The sequence below is a fragment of the Dama dama genome, chromosome 1 (genome assembly GCF_033118175.1).
Source record: "Dama dama isolate Ldn47 chromosome 1, ASM3311817v1, whole genome shotgun sequence".
Lineage (NCBI taxonomy): Eukaryota > Metazoa > Chordata > Mammalia > Artiodactyla > Cervidae > Dama > Dama dama.
In genome coordinates this window covers 57828703-57847656 of record NC_083681.1, presented here as the reverse complement: position 1 = coordinate 57847656, position 18954 = coordinate 57828703, and the positions used below count along the sequence as shown (strand labels likewise).

General features: G+C 35.5%; 1 protein-coding gene and 1 pseudogene across 7 annotated transcripts in view; both read right to left on the bottom strand.

The window, feature by feature from the left end:
• Window positions 1-18954, bottom strand: part of METTL15 (methyltransferase 15, mitochondrial 12S rRNA N4-cytidine) — a 366840-nt gene that overhangs the window by 346969 nt on the left and 917 nt on the right. For 6 of the 7 annotated variants that reach the window (XM_061151088.1, XM_061151106.1, XM_061151078.1 and 3 more), the window contains exons 2-3: window positions 17591-17827; window positions 14180-14466 (exon numbers count right to left, since the gene is read on the bottom strand). In XM_061151088.1, the coding sequence (XP_061007071.1) occupies window positions 14180-14449 (270 nt within the window). In that variant the 5' untranslated portion in view covers window positions 14450-14466; window positions 17591-17827. Of the gene's footprint in view, window positions 1-14179; window positions 14467-16399; window positions 16479-17590; window positions 17828-18954 lie in introns of those variants that run through there. The other variant, XM_061151096.1, reaches the window with a different exon arrangement.
• LOC133062303 (short transmembrane mitochondrial protein 1-like) lies at window positions 912-14314 on the bottom strand (annotated as a pseudogene).

Genomic DNA, 18954 nt, shown 5'->3' with positions numbered 1-18954 from the left:
ATATATTAAAAAAACAAAATATTTGTCTTTTCTGGAAATTTAATTATAAATATAGAAAAATACTCTATATCACAAAGAGCAAATGACTATGACAAGGATAAAATATATCCTTAAAATTAGTATACAATGCAATATAACATCTTATACATTAAGGACTCAAACAAACCAAGTGAAACGTTTACACATAAAAGAAAAGGTAAGTTGCTATAAAAATGCATATCAATATTTTCTGAAACAACATTCATGAAAGCAAATAAAATCTTTAAATGTACATTATCTCCTTTTCTTCACCCAAAGGAGACAAAAACTAGCACCCACAAAAACAAAGAAGAGAGCTCACAGATCATTACTGTAAGGTGAGTCACCATGAAGCTCTGTAACTTGGTTTATTATAAAATAACACTTTAAATTTGCTACTTACAGCTAAGGAGTTATATGAGGAGAAGGTAGTGGAAGAAGAGTAAAATGAAATGTTCTGAGAATTCACAAGGTCAAGGTATACTCACTAGCACTTTTAACAAAAACAATATGGGACATAGAAAAACAATAGGAAAAGAAAGAACCATTGGACCTAGCCTCTTCCAGTAACTATGATTAGACTATTGATCAGGGACTAGTGTTGACCTAAATAGAGAGTAACCAGTACTCAGGATGACTCATGCAAATGTGCTTTGTGAACAGAAAAGCTTCACCCGTTTCTTTCTTCCTGTAAGCTTCCCTTACAGAATGGACATTTGTTTCTTCCTAGGTCTCTATTTACTGAACTTGAAGAATGGCTCAAATAAAACTTAAAATTCAGTACATATATCTGACTTTTTAAATGGAAGATCATTTTCACAACAATGGAACCACATTTATTTGGGAGTTATCATCAAAGCAGGAAAACTGTAATTTCTAATTAATTTTTAGGCTAAATTTAAAGCAAGAAAAAATTTAATTCTCATATTTGAATGGCAAAAAATGTAGGATTCAGTTTCTGGACTATAAAAAGAGCAAATCATAAGAAGATAATTTAAAGACACTGGATAGGCAAAAGAATTGATTAAGTTATTGATCTTATTTATGTAAATAAAGTTCCAATGTCCTGTATTTACACTGTGCTTCTAAATTCTAATGAAGACAATTATATTCACTGATAAAACTATATTAAGTCACTGAAAGAAAAGCAAGAAAATTCTCACAGACACTGAACTTACCAGAAAGGGTGGATATACACTCAAGAAATACACTGCAATTATTAAAGATTTTAATATGAAAACTATTGTAATCATATGCAAATTATAAAAGCACATAATATAAAATGAGTATTTTAAATAGCACTAATATCTTTATGGGAAAATAAGTAGGAACAACTTATTATCCTTTTAGTTATAAACTATGTAACTATGACTAGACTATTGCTCAGGGATTTCTAAAACTAAGAATTGTTAAAGAAACTAGGAAACATTTTGGCACAAATGAGTAACTCATTTAGCTAAAGACTCCCTGGTTCAGTGGTAAAGAATCCACCTGCCAAGCAGAAGGGGTAGGTTTGATCCCTGGGTCAGGAAGATCCCCTGGAGAAGGAAATGGCTACCCACTACAGTATTCCTGCCTGGGAAATCCCAAGAGTAGAGGAGCCTGGGAGACTACAGTCCATGCAGTTGCAAAAGAGATGAAGACGATTTACCAACTAAATAACAAAAAGGCCAAATAAAATTTGAAAATACAACCAGAAAACTCACTTCTGAATCAGTTTTTCATATTTCTTATGATATGAAAAACTATTTTATAAATAGCATTAAATATATATATTCTGGTTAGAGAAAATATGCTAAATTTACCATTGAGATTCAAATGTCCATATGCCCCACCCTAAAACTCTATGAGGAAATTCTAAATTTGATAGTCTGAATAACGTGGGTTTCACTAGTACACATTAGAGCTGATAAACTGTAGTTTTTACCAAAAAAAGAAGAGATAAGAAAAACTTTTAATTAAATGATCAAATATAAGAACTCAATATATAATTGTCTAATTGTTTTGTGTTTATTACTGATGGCTGCCTAAAAGATTTTAAATACCTTAACAAGAGTATGTAAAATGTTCATCACATCACCAGGTAGTGCAGACCACCTATAAATGTGACAAGTATCTGAAATATCAGATAAGGTATTAAATAAATTGTTGTTGTTGTTCAGTCGCTAAGTCATGTCAGATTCTTTGCAACTCCGTGGACTACAGCAGAGCAGGTTCCTCTGTCCTATGCTATCTCCTGGAGTTTGCTCAAACTCATGTCCATTTAGTCAGTGATACCATCCAACTATCTCATCCTCTGTCATCCCCTTCTCCTCCTACCCTCAACCTTTCTCAACATCAGGGTCTTTTCCAATGAGTCAGGTCTTCACATCAGGTGGCCAAAGTATAGGAGCTTTAGCTTCAGCATCAGTCCTTCTAATGAATACTTAGGATTGATTTCTTTTAGGATTGATTGGTTTGATCTCCTTGCAGTCCAGGAGACTCCAAAGAGTCTAGCACAATTCAAAAGCATTAATTTTTCAGTGCTCAGCCTCTTTACGGTCTAACTTTCACAACAGCACATGACTCCTGGAGAAACCATAGCTTTGACAATATGGACCTTTGACAGCAAAATGATGTTTCTGCTTTTTAATATGCTATCTGGTTTTGTCATAGCTTTCCTTTCAAGGAGCTAGTGTATTTTAATTTCATGGCTGCAGTCACCATCTGCAGTGATTCTGGAGCCCAAGAAAAGAGAACCTGTCACTGCTTCCACTTTTTCACCATCTGTTTGCCATGAAATGATGGGACTGGATGCCATGATCTTAGTTTTTTTAATTTTGAGTTTGAAGCCAGCTTTTTCACTCTCCTCTTTCACCCTCATCAAGAGGCTCTGTAGTTCCTCTTCATGTTCTGCCATTAGAGTGGTATCATCTGCATATCTGAGGTTATTAATGTTTCTCCCAGCTATCTTGATATCAGCTTGTGATTCATCCAGCCTAACATTTCACATGATGTACTCTGCATATAAGTTAAATAAGCAGGGTGAGAGTACAGAGCCTTGTCGTATTCCTTTTCCAGTTTTGACCCACTCAGTTGTTCCATGTCCAGTTCTAACTATTGCTTCTTGATCCACACACAGGTTTCTAGGTAAGGTCGTCTGGTATTCCCACCTCTTTGAGAATTTTCCACAGTTTGCTGTGATTCACACAGTCAAAGGCTTTAGTGTAGCCAACGAAGCAGAAGTAAATGTTTTTCTGGAATTCCCTTGCTTTCTCCGTGATCCAATGAATGCTGGCAATCTGATCCCTGGTTCCTCTGCATCTTCGAAACCAGCTTGTACTTCTGGGAGGTCTCAGTTCACACACTGCTGAAGCCTGCCTTGAAGGATTTTGAGCATAACCTAGCTAGCATGAGAAATGAGTGCAATTGTAGAGAAGTTTGAACATGATTTTCCAGTCATGCAGCCACTGCCGAGTTCTCCACAACTGCTGACATGCTGAGTGCAGCACTTTAACTGCAATGTCTATTAGGGTTTTTAAATAGTTCATCTGGAATGACATCACCTCACCTGGCTTTGTTCATAGTAACACTTTCTAAGGCCCACTTGACTTCATGGTACTAATAAAATATCGTATATAATAAACATAAAACCAATCACGAAATTAGTATTAATGGGGCTTTAAAATATATATTAAAGATATTTTAGAAGTACACATAGAAAAAAAATCTGCAAGAAACATAGAATCTGTGACAGTAAAATAGAAAAGCAACAATATTTATGTTACTTGAATGTTTGCATATAATTATGAAACAATCATCTATTTCTAATAGCCATGAATTAATATAAAAAAGTGTGTTTTCTTCAAATCAGTAACTTGCATTTTTTAAGCAAATTTTTATTATGCTAAAACAAACAACATAAAACCTAATCATCTTAACCATTTTTAAGTGTAGCTTTCAATGGGAGGAATTAAACACATCCATAGTGTTACACAACCATCACTACCATCCATTTACAAAACTCATTTTACCTTCTCAAACTCCATACTTATTAAACAATAACTCCCCCATTCCTCTCTTCCCTAGCTCTTAGCAACTGCCATTCTACTTTCTGTCTCCACGATATTGATTACACTAAGTGTCTCTTATAAGTGGAATCATATAGTTTAGTATGTATGACTGACTTGTTCATCTATCAAAATGTCTTTATGATTCATCCATGCTGTAGCATACTGAAGAATACCCTTCTTTGTAAGGCTGGATAATACCAGGTGATATGTGTAGGTCATATGTTGCTTCTCTTCACCCATCAACGAACACTTGAGTTAGCCCCATGTTCTAGATATTGTGAATGCTGCCATGAACATGGGTGTGCAAATATTTTGCTTCAAGAAACTTCTTTCAATCCTTTTGGGTACATATTCTCAGAAATGGAATTGCTGGATCATAATATTCTGCTTTAAATGTTTTTCACAGCATCTGTATTTCTAAGATAACATCATTAAGATTTTGGAACAAATTTCATTGATTCAGTAGGCAGCTTTGGGTCACATTGACATTTTAGCAATATTAAGTATTCTATTTTTTTTTTTAATGTACATACTTTTTTAATGCAAAAATGCAGAAAATTTCCTTTATAAACAATTTCTCATAGATCTACCATGTAATGTCAAAGGTACCTGTAGTCCCATTAACTATGATTCTCATGACTGAAAAGAGCCAAATCAAATACATCTAGAAAAAAAGAGGCACACTAGATTATGAATTCTACTGAAGACAAAGACCATTATTTTAAATACTTTTAAATTTCCCAATTCCTGATAGGGTTCTCAGAACAGTTTCTTGGTTAATGAATAGTAAATTGATTTATTGGTGAAATTAGTAACTATGGAGCTTCCTGATGATATAAAATCAGTGGATAATTCACAGAAACTAGCTTCCAGATTTTCATTTTAATTACTACTGTGAAACAACATAATTTAGTACCAAATGTTTAAAAACCCATTATAATTACCAGACTCTGAAACACACATTGTTTAGATCTCATCAACTACACAAAACTCATTCATTTTTCTTTTGAAAAAGGTAGTAGAAATCTCAAAAGAATAACGGAGAGACTACTAACTAAAGGTATGATAACTAATCGAGCACCATGATTCCATTCTCAGGACCTCCCAAGAGGCTGGAAGGAGGAAGGGAAGAAGTGAGGATGTTGGAGAAATAAGGGTCGCTCTTAACTTCTGGTCCCTTTTGTGCTGTAAGGCAATGCAAGGTCTAGCAAAAAAGAAAACTGCTGAGGCTGGAGATTAAAACAAAAGCTTTTGGTTCAGACGGTAAAGGAGGCCCTGGAGAACAGTAGACTCAGTTTATCCAGAAGGCAGTGCTAGAGTTGGCTTCAGCAACTAGGGGGTTTCTTCTTAGCGTCCACGTCTTTTGTAATTTCCTCAAGTTTTTTTAGCCAGGTTTGGTATGTCATAGTTTTGAGCCAGATACATTCCCACCACGTTGTCAAGAGTAAATCCAAGCAAGAACTGGAGCATAGGGTCAGCAAGAAGGGCGCAAAAGGCGGTTGCAGCTCCAAGGGCCGTTGGGACCTACCTCCCCCCAATATTAAGTATTCTAATCCATGAACACATGATGTGTTATGTTTTTTTTTTTATTTTTTTTTACAAATATCTTGTAGATGTCATTGTATGTGTCTTTCACTTCCTTGGTTATATTTATTCCTAAGTACTTCATTCTTTTCAATGCTATTACAAATGGAACCATATCATAATTTTCATTTCAGATTGTTGATTGTTCATGTATAGATTTTTTGTGTGCTGCCTTTGTAAGCTGCTACTTCACTAAATTAATTGCTGAGTTCTTTTTGTTTTGATTTGGGCTATTTCTTGTATGTGGGATCTCTAGCGTTTTCTATGTATAAGATCGTATCATCTGCAGTTATAGTATTACTTCTTCCTTTCCAATATGGATGCCTTTTGTTTCTTTTTCTTGCCTAACGGCTCCAGCTAGAACTCCCAGTAGTTTGTTGAATAGAGCTGGTGAAATGGGCATCACTGTCATGTTCCTGATCTTAGAGGAAACTCTTTCAGTATTTCACTACTGAGTATCATATTTACTGTGGGTTTTTCATATAAGGCTTTTATTACATGGAGGTACTTTCCTTCTATTCTAGCTTGTTGAGTGTTTTTATTATGAAAAAGTGGTAAGTTTTGTGTAAAATGATTTTTCTGCATCGATTAAGATGACTACATGCTTTTTCTTTTTCCTTCATTTTGTTGATGTGACATATAACATTGATCAATTTTTTTTGTTTGATGAAAACACTGCATTTCAGGAATAAATTCTACTTGGTCATGGTGTATAATTCTATAAGTGTGCTGCTGAACTCTGTTTACAAGTATCTGCTGAGGATTTTTGTGTCAATGTTTATAAGGGATATCAGTCTGTAGTTTTCTTTGCTTGTAGTCTCTGTGTCTAGCTTTGGTATCAAGAACATGCTGGCCTTATAGGACGAGTTAGAAAGTATTCCCTCCTCTTCAGTTTTTTCAGAAAAGTCTGATATGGGTTCATACTAATTCGCCACTGAATGTTTGCTAGAATTCACCAGTGAAGCCATCAGGTCTGGGGCTTTTCTTTGTCAAGAGATTGTTGAGTACTGATTCAATGTCCTTACTAGTTATAGGTCTATTCAGATTTTCTATTTCTTCTTGATTTAGTCTTGGTAGGTCTTGTTGTTTCTAGGAATTTATCCATTTAATCTAAGCTGGCTTAGTCGGTAAAGAATCTGCCTGCAGTGCAGGAGACCCAGGTTCAATCCTTGGGTCAGGAAGATCCCCTGGAGAAGGAAATGGCAACTCACTCTAGTATTTTTGCCTGGAAAATCCCATGGACAGAGGAGCCTGGCAGGCTACAGTCCATGGGGTCACAAGAGTCAGACACGACTTAGCAACTAAACCACCATCAAATTTGTAGGCATACAGTCATTCTTAGAACTCTCATATAAACCTTTCTATTTCTGTAGAATTGGTGGCTATCACCCCATTTTCAATTTGTTAATTTGAGTCTTCTCTCTTTTTCTCTTAGTCCTTCTAGCTAAGACTGTCATTATTGTTTTTGTTCCTTTTGTTCAGTTGCCAAGTCGCATCTGACTCTTCACAACCCCATGGACTGCTACATGCCAGGCCTCCTTGTCCCTCACCATCTCCCATAGTTTGCCCAAGTTCATGTCCATTACATTAGTGATGCCATCCAATCATTTCATCCTCTGTTGCCCTTTTCTCCTTCTGCCTTCAATCTTTCCCAGCATCAGGGTCTTTCCCAATGAGTCAGCTATTCATATCAGGTGGCCAAAGTATTGAAGTTTCAACTTCAGCATCAATCCTTCCAATGAGTATTCATAGTTGATTTCCTTTAAGATTGACTGGTTTGATCTTCTTGCTTTCCAAGGGACTCCCAAAAGTCTTCTCCAACACCAGCGTTCAAAAGCATCAATTCTTCAGCACTCTGCCCTTGTTATGGTCCAGCTCTCACAACTGCACATGAATACTGGAAAGGCCATAGCCTTGACTATATGGACCTTTGTCGGCAAAGTGATGTCTTTGCTTTTTAACACACTGTCTAGGTTTGTCATAGCTTTCCCACCAAGAAGCAATCATCTTCTAATTTCATGGCTGCAGTCACCATCCACAATCATTTTAGAGCCCAAGAAGAGGAAATCTGTCACAGCTTCCACCTTTTTCCCTTCAATTTGTCATGAAGTGCTAGGACCAGATGCCATGATCTTAGTTTTTTCAATATTTAGTTTTAAGCCGGCTTTTCCACTCTACTTCACCCTCATCAAGAAGTTTTTAGTTCCTCTTTAGTTTCTGCCATTAGAGTGTCATCATCTGCATATCTGAGGTTGTCGATATTTCTCCCAGCAATCTTTATTCCAGCTTGTAACTCATCCAGCCCAGCATTTCTCATGATGTGCTCTGCATATAAGTTAAACAAACAGGGTGACAATAAATAGCCTTGTCGTACTCCTTTCTCAATCTAGAGATCAAACTGCCAAGATTCACAGGATGAAAAAGAAAGCAAGGGAACTAAAGAAAACCATCTACCTCTGTTTCATTGACTATGCTGAAGCCTTTGACTTGTGGATCATAAGACAGTGTGGAAAACTCTTAAAGAAATGGGAATACCAGACCATCTTACATCTCCTGAAAAACCTATATGCTGGTCAAGAAGCAACAGTTAGAACCTTGTATAGAACAATTGACTGGTCAATTTTGTTGGTCCCTTAAAATTGGTTTCATTGATTCTCTCCACCATTTCACTTTGGGTTTCATTTGTTCTTCTTTTCCTAGTTCCTTTAGTTGTACAGATAGGTTGCTGATTTGAGAACTTTGTTTTTTTACCTAGGCATTTATAGCTATAAATTTCTCCCTTAGGACTTCTTTCACTGTGTAACTTAAGTTTTGGTATATTGTGATTTTGTTTTCATTCATCTCTATGTATTTTCTAGTTTCCCTTGTGATTTCTTCTTTGATCTATTGGTTGTTTAAGAATGTTTTACTTAATATCCACAAATTCATGAATTTCCTAGATTGTATTCTGCTGTTGATTTCTAATTTTATCCCATTGTGACTGGAGAAGATACTCTGAATGATATCTTTTACAATCTATTGAGACTGAACTTACAGCTTAACACACATTCTATCCTGGAAAATGTCCCATGTGTACTCAAGACATGTGTATGTTGCTGATATTGAGTAGAGTGTTCTGTATGTCTTAAACAATTGGTTTATTGTGTTAAGTTCTCTATTCCCTTATTTAAATACTGTCTGGTTGTTCTATAGAATATTGTGAGTAGGTACTGAAGTCTCTTAACTATTTCTGTAGTACTGTCTCTTTCTCCCCTCAATTCCCATAGTTTTTGCTTCATTTATTTTGGTGGTCTGAAATTAGGTGCAAAAATAGTTATAACTGCTTTACCGCTGTTATATGTTTATTAATTATATGTTTATTAATAAAATGCCTCTTTGATTTAATTAAAATTATCTTACTACTTCTACAGAAATAAAAATCAAGGTGAGATTTCAGGACAACTTTAAAAAACAAACTGTTACATTTTATATTTATTTATCGATGTGAATTCAAATTGTGCAAAAAATAAAAGGACACTAATGCTAATTTCAAAGTTTTTGCACTCAACAAAATGTCTCACTGTTATATAATGCATTATGGATTCTAGCACCAGTAAATCATATAAACAAAGTCATACTACAGAATATCATTTTTAACCTGTTTTATATTTGGGATGGATTGTTTATTAGAGAAAAAAAGAATGTCACTGCTAAAAAAGTAAATGAAAACAGTATTCTATGGCTAAACCATGGTACCTTCTAGGGTAGAGAAACACAAAATACAGATCTTAAGTAGGGAATGTCAAATAAGCTAAAGGAAAAATTGACAGACTATACTAATTTTCAGAATTGTCAGGCAAAATTTTTTGCCATTATATAACCTACATATATCTAATGGCATCAATCGTGAGAGTCATATCCAGTGTCATTCACACGGGTTGGAGAGAGCCAACTGTACATACTTCTTCCTAATGGTACATTCAATGATACCAGGTTACTAGCTTGAAACGGGTGATAATAGAAATTTGTATTTCATGAAAATCTTCAAACAAAATAAATTGGGGTTTTTCTTTTTTTTAAAACCATACTCCACCCTGACCAACAGACCAGGTGTTAAATATTTACCAGTACAACACTGGAAATATCACACTTCTGAAGGTATTTTGATAACAAAGGTCATTTAACTAGCTCCATGATGCTTTAAAACAGAAACATTTTTCAAATAAACAAAGGCAGAATAAAATTTAAAATAAAAATCTGTTTCCAAGAAAGCTATATGTTTAAAAATAAAGGAAGAGGAAACAACTACATGTTGACACAGTCCATTTCATCTGAAATTTATACAGTCCTTTCTTTAGGAAAAAAATGCATCTTCATATATGTGCTATGGTACAGGGCCTGTCTCTTATAGAGGTTTCTAAATTTCTCAATAATTTGAGGTCAAACAAAATAAGCTCCTTCCTTCTGTGACTGATCAGCTTTTAATATTTAAAGAAAGTAAATCTATAGTACCAGGATTTTCTCTTTTATGCTCAATCTCTATTCAAAGATTATAAAGATTTAAAGTAAAACAAGTGAAATGTTGCTATTGATGTTAGGGAAAATCCATTATATAGAGTATAATGCATTTTTATAAAGAAAAGTATACCTTATACCATGACAACTATAGCAAATCAAGCAACAATGAAATTAATATTAAATGTTAGAATATCAAAATAGATAAAACACTTATTTTGAGTATTTAGAAACTCAAACTTACAAATTTAGCCTGACATTTATCATAATCTATTCTGCATCAGTTAGATACCAACTCATTTTCTCAGTCCTCCTATATGTTCCTTTACCAGATTTCTCCAGCTGCTTCCTCAGACTGGGCCTGCCACACTGAGGCTGGAATCATACGGAAGTCTTGAGCCTGAGAAGCTCCCTTAGTACTTGAGGGATATTCCTTTTATCTGTCCCTCACATCTGTGCTCCAGTTTACTCTGACTTTTATCCATTGCCTTAAAAATCATTACAAATCCACCATGTTACAGTCCTTATGCTAGGCCCTGTAAATATAATGGTAGACAAGATCAACATGTCCATGACATTCATGGAGGGCAGTCTGCTAGGAAAGACATGCACTGAACAAATAATCTCATTAAAAAAAAAATTATAAATGCTAGGAAAGAAAAGTGTATGACTCCATGAATATGTTAACCAGGAGACGATCCTCCTCTGTATGCTCTGGAAAAGCTTCCCTGAGAAAATAAAATTTAACTCAAGACCTGAAGAATGGTTCAAGGCATAAGAAACAGTACTTTCCAGCTGCAAACATGTTGGTTTCACCTTTGTTGGTACTTTTATCTCCACTTTTGCTGTCTCCTAGCATTTTTCTCCTAATTTTTTTTCCATGATTTTTTTATTTTTGCCATACAACAATGTAAACCACACCTAAGTATACATATGTCCCCTCCCTCCTAATCCTCTCATATACCCCTCACCCCATCCCACCCCTCTAGCTTGTCACAGAGCACCAATTTGAGCTCCTTGTGTTATAAGAAACTTCCCATTAGCTATCTATTTTACATATTCTCCTTAATATTATTGTATCTAGCTACTAATGTTGATCCTTTTTAATCCCCATAATAGTATTAGCTAATGTTTACTGAGCTTATACTACTCAGAAGATATCATTCTAAGCAATTTAAATAAATGAACTCATTTAACCCTCACAATGATCATAGGAGACAGGTTGTACTTCATATCACAGATGAGGAATCTGAGGTAGAGCCACAGTAAGCTACTTGTAGGAAATTACATAGCTACTGGTACTAGTCCTTGCATGACCATCATGTCCCTCGTAACTTATCACTCTTACAGAAACCCTCAAGGCACCAAGCTACATTAGCAACATTATTGGGCAAAGAATACAAAGCTTCCTATATCCTCTGAACTGCTATCATCTTCAGCTAGAAAGGATCATGCTTATTGTCTCCAGTTTTCAGAAATTAGGAATAAAAGACTGACCAAGGTAGCCTATACTAAAACATCTTCAAGAGCAAGAAAAATGTCTTTAGAACAAGTAGTATTTTCTTACAAAAAATTATTCACCCAGAATATGAAATAATGAAAAATGGGAAAGGAGAAAGAATTATAATTTGTTTAATTCCTTCTGTATCTCCCAAGGCTTCCCTGGTGGCTCAGTCAGTAAAGAGTCTCTCTGCAGTGCAGGAGACCCAGGTTCAATCCCTGGGTCAGGAAGATCCCCTGGAGAAGGAAATGGGAACCCACTCCAGCATTCTTGCCTAGAGACTTCCATGGACAAGAGGAGCCTGGTGAGCTACAGTGCACAGGGTCACAAAGAGTAACTCCCAAGGAAGAGAAAAAGTGAAAGTCACTCAGCTGTGTGCAACTCTTTGTGACCCTATGGGTAGCCTTTCTCTTCTCCAGGGAATCTTCCTAACTCAGGGATTGAACCCAGGTCTCCTGCATTGCAGGCAGATGCTTTACCAGCTGAGCCACAAGGGAAGCCCAAGAACACTGAAATGGGGAGCCTATCCCTTCTTCAGCGGATCTTCCTGACCCAGGAATTGAACCAGGGTCCCCTGAATTGCAAGCGGGTTCTTTACCAACTGAGCACCAGTGAAGCCCTAAAGAAGAGAAAAATGTGAGCAATTCTTTGTTCTTTTAATTCAAACTCATAAATATTTGCACAATTAATATGTAGTGAATAGGCTATGATAAAGAAGAAATTCCCATGATCAATTATTTTCTTTAAGTAAGCATCTTTTAAATATCAAAGAAAAGGAAATAATTATTAAATGATCAAGGCCTCACTCAAAACTACATGTAGATTTTTTTTAAAGTTCTTATTATGATCAAGAGTTTCATTTGTAAATTTATCATCGAAGGTGATATGAAAAACAGTAATTAAGTGGGTGATTGATACAGGTGAATGTATGACTCATAGTTTGCAAAGGAATATGATTTTGGAGAAAAGGCTCAGAAAGAAACACAGCAAATAATGGATTCTGGAAGAATGAAGACCTTTCCTGTCCAAGGACTGTCAGCAGTTCTTTATTACTTGAAGATTAAGGGAATAGTGAATAAAGCTGTCTGCCAGACAGCAGAAAAGGTAAGAAATAACATTGTCTCTAAGTGTACCTCACCTTAAAGTTCTCAGAAATAACATTCATAAAATTAAACTTTCAATAAAAGGTAACTAGAAAACTCAACTCAAATCAGAACAATAGAAACGTAAAAACAAACCAACATTACATTTATCAGGAACTTAAACAATGAAACAGCAGGGTAGGTCAAGTTATAGAATTGCCTAATTTTATTTCACTTGGTTTTTGAAAAAAGGCAGATGCAATACTGAATTAGGAGGAGATTTTATGGGGTTTGTTTTTCTTTGGTTATTTCTCTACTTCACAGGTTACTGGACCGAGTAAAGTAGATTATCCTCCCAAAAAATGGGTTGGTCTCATCCAGTCACTGGAAAGCCTTAATAGAACAATCACTGCCCTCCCTGGAACAGGGAGAAGTGCTTCCAGTCAACTGTCTCTGGACTCAAACTGGAAGTCTTAAGTGAGTCTCCAGCCTGCCAGCCTACTATGGAGATTCTGAATTTACCAACCCTCTATAATCAATTGAGGGAATTCTTTAAAATCAATCAATCTCTCCTTCTCTCTCTTTTGACAACCACATATATACTCACACCTCCCCAACACATCCTGTTGGTCCTATTTCTCTGGAGAATTCTCAGTAAGACAAAAGGGTAGCTGAAAACTTAGCCTAAGAAAACAGGATGGGAATTGAAATTTCTACCTTTGTCTCCAGTCATTCCTAAAAAGATTAAAATTCTCAAGAGGCTATAATAGAATTTCGTTTTCATATCCTAACCACATAGAATATGATATTCTTTTCCTTTTAAAACTGTTATTTGATGAAACTAGCCAACTCTGGAAAACGGTTTGCCAGATTCTCAAAAAGTTAGGCATAGAGTTAGCATATGACCCAGCATCCACTCCAAGGCACATGCCCAAAAGAACTGAATATATGTTCACACAAAAACTTTTACATGAATGTTCATAGCAGCATTTCAGAGTAGTCTAAACATGGAAACATAAACCTTATCAATTGATGAACAGATTAAAAAAAAAGTCATATCCATACAACAGAATGATTCAGGAATAAAAAGAAATAATTAGTGACACACATCACAACATGGATAAATCTTGAAAACATGCTAAGTAAAAGGCAGGCAGAAAAGATCACAAAGTGCATGAATCCATTGATATGAAATGTCCAGATCAGACAAATCCATATGGACAAAAAATAGATCAGCAAGTTGTCAGGCACAAGGAGAAGGGAATCAATGGGGAGTGAATGCTAATGGGTTTGGGGTTTCCTACTGGGATAATAAGAATGTTCTTGCATTATACAGTGGTGATAATTGTATAACATTGTAAATACACTAAAAACCACTTAAATGTGAACATTAAGTGAATTGTATTTCAAGTAAAAAGTGTTAGAAAATATAAGATTAATCAACTTACCTGCCCTTTTTGTGGTGCCAAACAACGAACAACTTCATCCACCATCACTGGAATATGTAACTTAGTCATCACTTCAGAATCTCTATCTTGAGATCTGTGTAACTCCTCAACTCCAGTTTGATCTGTTTCCTCCTGGGCTTCATATTCATTATATCTTTCTGCTGTAGCATGTATTTTTTTTGGCCAGACACCCAAATTAAATATGCCAGATTCCAACCAGCATGAAAGAAAATTTTTATGGATTCTACAAAAATATGGGTATCGAAGCATTCTGTAGATCAACAAATCTAGAAAAAAATTAAAATCATGATTGTTGGATTTTTTTTTTTTAACGAATGTTATAACACTTGGGGGAAAGCAAATTAGTGTACAATATTTACCACATGAAAAATATATAAAACTCATCATTTCAAACAAGTGACAGTGACTACCCTCCTTATATAAGGCAAGGAACCCAAGAGAACCCCAGAGACTATCTGAAAATATAATTTTTAATGTGGCCTGAAAAGCTGTAAGACCATTAATGTTTTAACCATCAGAGATATGAATATTTATTAATCATAATTTTCCGAAATATGTTTTTTTGAATTTTAATTAAGTTTAAAGAATGGGTTCAATGCATCAAAACCGTTAATCTGAAAAAGCTATCTAGATGGCTGACGGGATTATAAATATCATTCTATTTTAGGTTCACATGTTCTTTAATTTCAAGCCCTTTTAATTGTTTTTCACATAATGCTAAATCTTAATTTTCAATTTAACTTTGAGAAACTGAAAAAAGGCTATGCATGTACAACCGAAAAGAAAAAGAGGTTATCAGTCTGTGAAAAAAAACTTATAGATTTTGTCATGGATAATTTTTGACAAAATCATCTCACCATGCCCTGTATCAGTGACATATATATCATTTTAAACTATACTTTATAAACACTCCACTGAACACACTTTGACATTTCACATCCAACACTGTTTTAATTGTCTGCTCCCTGCCCCGCCAAAAAATCAAGTAAATAACTGATACATTCTTTTTTTTCCCTCTAACTTGCTCCGTTTTATTCTGGAATGTTCAACTCTAAAATGAAGAGGAAAAAACATAATTTATGAAATATATTAACAGAATACCTTTTGAAAATATTATGCTCTTTACTCCAAATGTTGTTTGTGGTTGCAAACAACATTTTTGACATTATTACAATAAATAACAATTTAACACTACTCTTCCTTCCTCATGAATTATGAGTTACTTAGAAGTTAGAACCACACCTTTATATCCACAAAATTAGATGCATACTAGGTGCTCAATATGTGTTTTCTTGGTGAAAAAAAAACTGGTTCGATATATTCCAGATTCTACAGAATTAATGTTTGTATCAAACCTTGCTTTAGAAATTTCACCTGTCTCCCGAACCCTACGAAAAACCACATTTTCAAAATAGCCAAGAAAGATAAATTTTGCTTAAATATGCCTTAACTTCCTTTTGCAATAGAAAATGAAGAATAATGTTGAAAAGTCAATCACATTAATAATTGTAACATAAAAATATATATTTGATATTGTATATAGTATCAATAAGATGTAACTGTGAGGATAATGTCAACTGTACCAAAGACATAATTCACTAATTATGTTGCAAATATGACACAGAAAAACTATGCCAAAAAAGTCTGTTAAATGAGTGTTTTAATTTTAGATGTTCAGTATAACATCTGTATAACAACTATATATATAAATGCTATATAATGTTGTATAACAGTATAACAATTTTAGTTGTTCAGCAGTTAACAAATTAGCCAGATTATGAATTATACCTTATGCTTTCCAGAAAGTTTACACAAGCCAAACTATGCTCTAACTTGGCATTTCTAACATATTTCAAAATAAATGCTAACATTTATTGAGCACTTACTAAGTACCACTTACTAGTCTAAGCACACTATATGGACTAACTCATTTAATCCTTACTCCAGCACTTAGAGGTAGGTACTATTATTATTTCCATTTTACAGAGGAGAAAACAGAGAAGTAATCTGCAAAAGGTCACACAGTTGGAGAGTCATAAAGCTAGAACTGTAACACCAGCAATCTTTCCCCAGAATTTTTTATCTTAACCTACATGTTATAAACACAGCCAACTGGCTTTATTTAATACAGTCATGTAATTGAAAGATACTTTGATTACACTGACTATGTATTTTTAGTATGCCATGAATTAGACTCACCTTTTTTAAGGAGCCAATATCCTACTGTTGGTCTACTCCCCCTGGAAACACAGTATACAGTGTGGCACCCAACAGAAGACACTGTAAGGATGCACAGCCCTAAGTACTGGAATCTGGAGTATTTAAACAATACAACTAAAACTGATTCTATTATTCTGCCTATCCAATAAATGGTAAACAATCTAAACTGGATGTTCAGATTTTGATAACTTTTTTAACAAAACAAGCAATCGAACAAATAAAAAAGTCCATCAATTCCAATATCAGAATCAGAACCATGCAGGGAAAGCCAAGTAGGATTTAAAAAAGAGAAGTTTTCAACAGCATTGAATTTTCCTCTGCAATCAATTTCTTTGTATTTACTCAAATATATTTAAGGTACAAAGCCTTTAGAGTTTATTATGCATCAATTGGCTACTAACCTGAATAAGCATAGAGAAAACATTTCAGTAATTAACCTTCCTCTTTGGTTGTGTTTTTTAACATGTCCCTAAAAATGGAAGGGGGCAAGCTCTAAAGGAAATCCCCTCTCTTCTGCAGCCCAATCTCCTACCAGGTAACTCAGAGCACTCCTGCAGTCTGCTAAGAACCAGCCACCCTGAAAGATTTAAGATAGTTTTAGGTTCCCTCTGTTTACAGTAAAGAAGCAGGATATCAGGAAATCTAAGCTTTAGAGCCAACTCTGTGGTTTCCTAGGTAAGCCATTTAACTTTTTGCCTGCCAGCAAAATTCAGTCTAAGCGGCTGAGACCACGGAATTAGCCTGGTTACTCTTTTAAACGTGGGAACACAAAGGTGAGCGATACCTTTGAAAACTACTTCCTCAACGGTACTACCCAATTACCATCATTGCAGTCAGCTCACCCTACAGAGAAAACTCTTTGGAAATTTTAATTCCCAAGGCCAAAAAGTCGACCTGGAGGCTGGCAACCGAACGCAGAGAACGTGAAAAAGGTCCTAAAGAAGAAGAAGAAGAAAAAATCCATTCTTTTGCGTAAGAATTACACTCGGACGAGGGAAACTGTTTAGAAACTTCTGAACTCGGTATGAATGAGTGCTGAGGAAAGTAAGCGTGAGAGCAGAGGCGCGCGTTTCCTTTGCGCTGGGCGAATCCGTCGTCCCCTGGAAGTTCCCCCACAGGCGTGGAGCGGGTTCCAAAAGAGCTCCCGGGACTCGACCACCTTCTCCTCACCTGAGGAACGAAGATTTCTCAGTTAGCCTCCAACTCGGGCCTGCGACAACCACTACAGTCCGGGAAATTCTGAATTTGCCGCTCGCCCAGGTCCCAGCCCTGGGGGAAACTTGCGAGAACGGACAGATTGGGCCCACGTCCGCCCCAGCAACCGAGGACCGTCTGCCTTTGGTTCCGTTGCTTCCAGTCCCCAGCTGCCAAAGGGTCCCGCAGGCGCTTGGGCTCCAAAAGGTGTTCCTGGGGGTGGGGTGGGATATAAATTCCTATCATTGCCAGCTTTAAATTCACTTTTACTTTTTTATGTGTCTGATGCAACTTCAAATCTAACTTTCCATTTTATCTTTTTCTCCACTCTTTTCGGTTTACTCTAAACCTATGTTAAATTGCTGAGTTCTAAGTAAGACGGCAGTTAGTTTTACTCTTAATTCCTAACAAAAGGTGGGAAGTTCTTTCTCCTTAGCACTACGTGTTTGAAAAATTTTGGTTCTTTTGCCTTCACTTCGTTACAAAATACACCAGTTTCCTATCCATTCTATTAAACTCCTTAATGACTTGCCAATTAAAGAGAAGCCAGCTGCCAGAGTAATGACATTGATTGTAACATTAAAATTTCTCTTATTCCTTAAGAGAGATGGACAATTCCTTAAGAATATGAACTTCATAATCTGAACTCTTTTAAACAGCAAGCGTGATGCAGAATTTAAATGTAAAATAAGCACTAGATTAGGTGTAGAAACACCCGTGAAATAGGTTCAGCCTTATACAATGTGGCTATCAAAAAGGAAGAAATTTAAACACTTCTCCTTTAGCAATGATCAGTACAGTTTTACAAGGAATTGGTAAAACATGCCTATTTTCAGACTAAATTAGGATATCATATTAATATCACTTAATCTAGAAAGTATTTCAGAAACAAGTGACTCCATTCTGAATTGGCTGGGTTGTACCCTTCAAAATAAATATTTTTCTTCAGAGATTTTTTGAAAACTTCAGTTTTCTTTTCAGTAAAATAAATAGTATATACATCTCATGGGCTGTTTTGAAACTTGGAAGTGATCAGATAGTATATATAAAATTAATAAAATGCCCAGAACATCAAAGTAAAGTACCACAGAGTGAGTGCATATTTGAAATAAAAGAAAAAGCCTTCTCAGTTTTACTACCAAACCCAGCACCATACAAATCACTATCTCATTAGCTAAGATCCATCTAGTACAGCCAGCAATTAGTAGCTTGATTGATGCTCTATCCAGTGCTCAGAAATAATCATATATTATGTATCATATACAATACAAAGTGCTTCTGATTTTCTTCAATATGAAATAAATGCCTATGAAGGTTTCCCCTACATTGTTCACTTATAA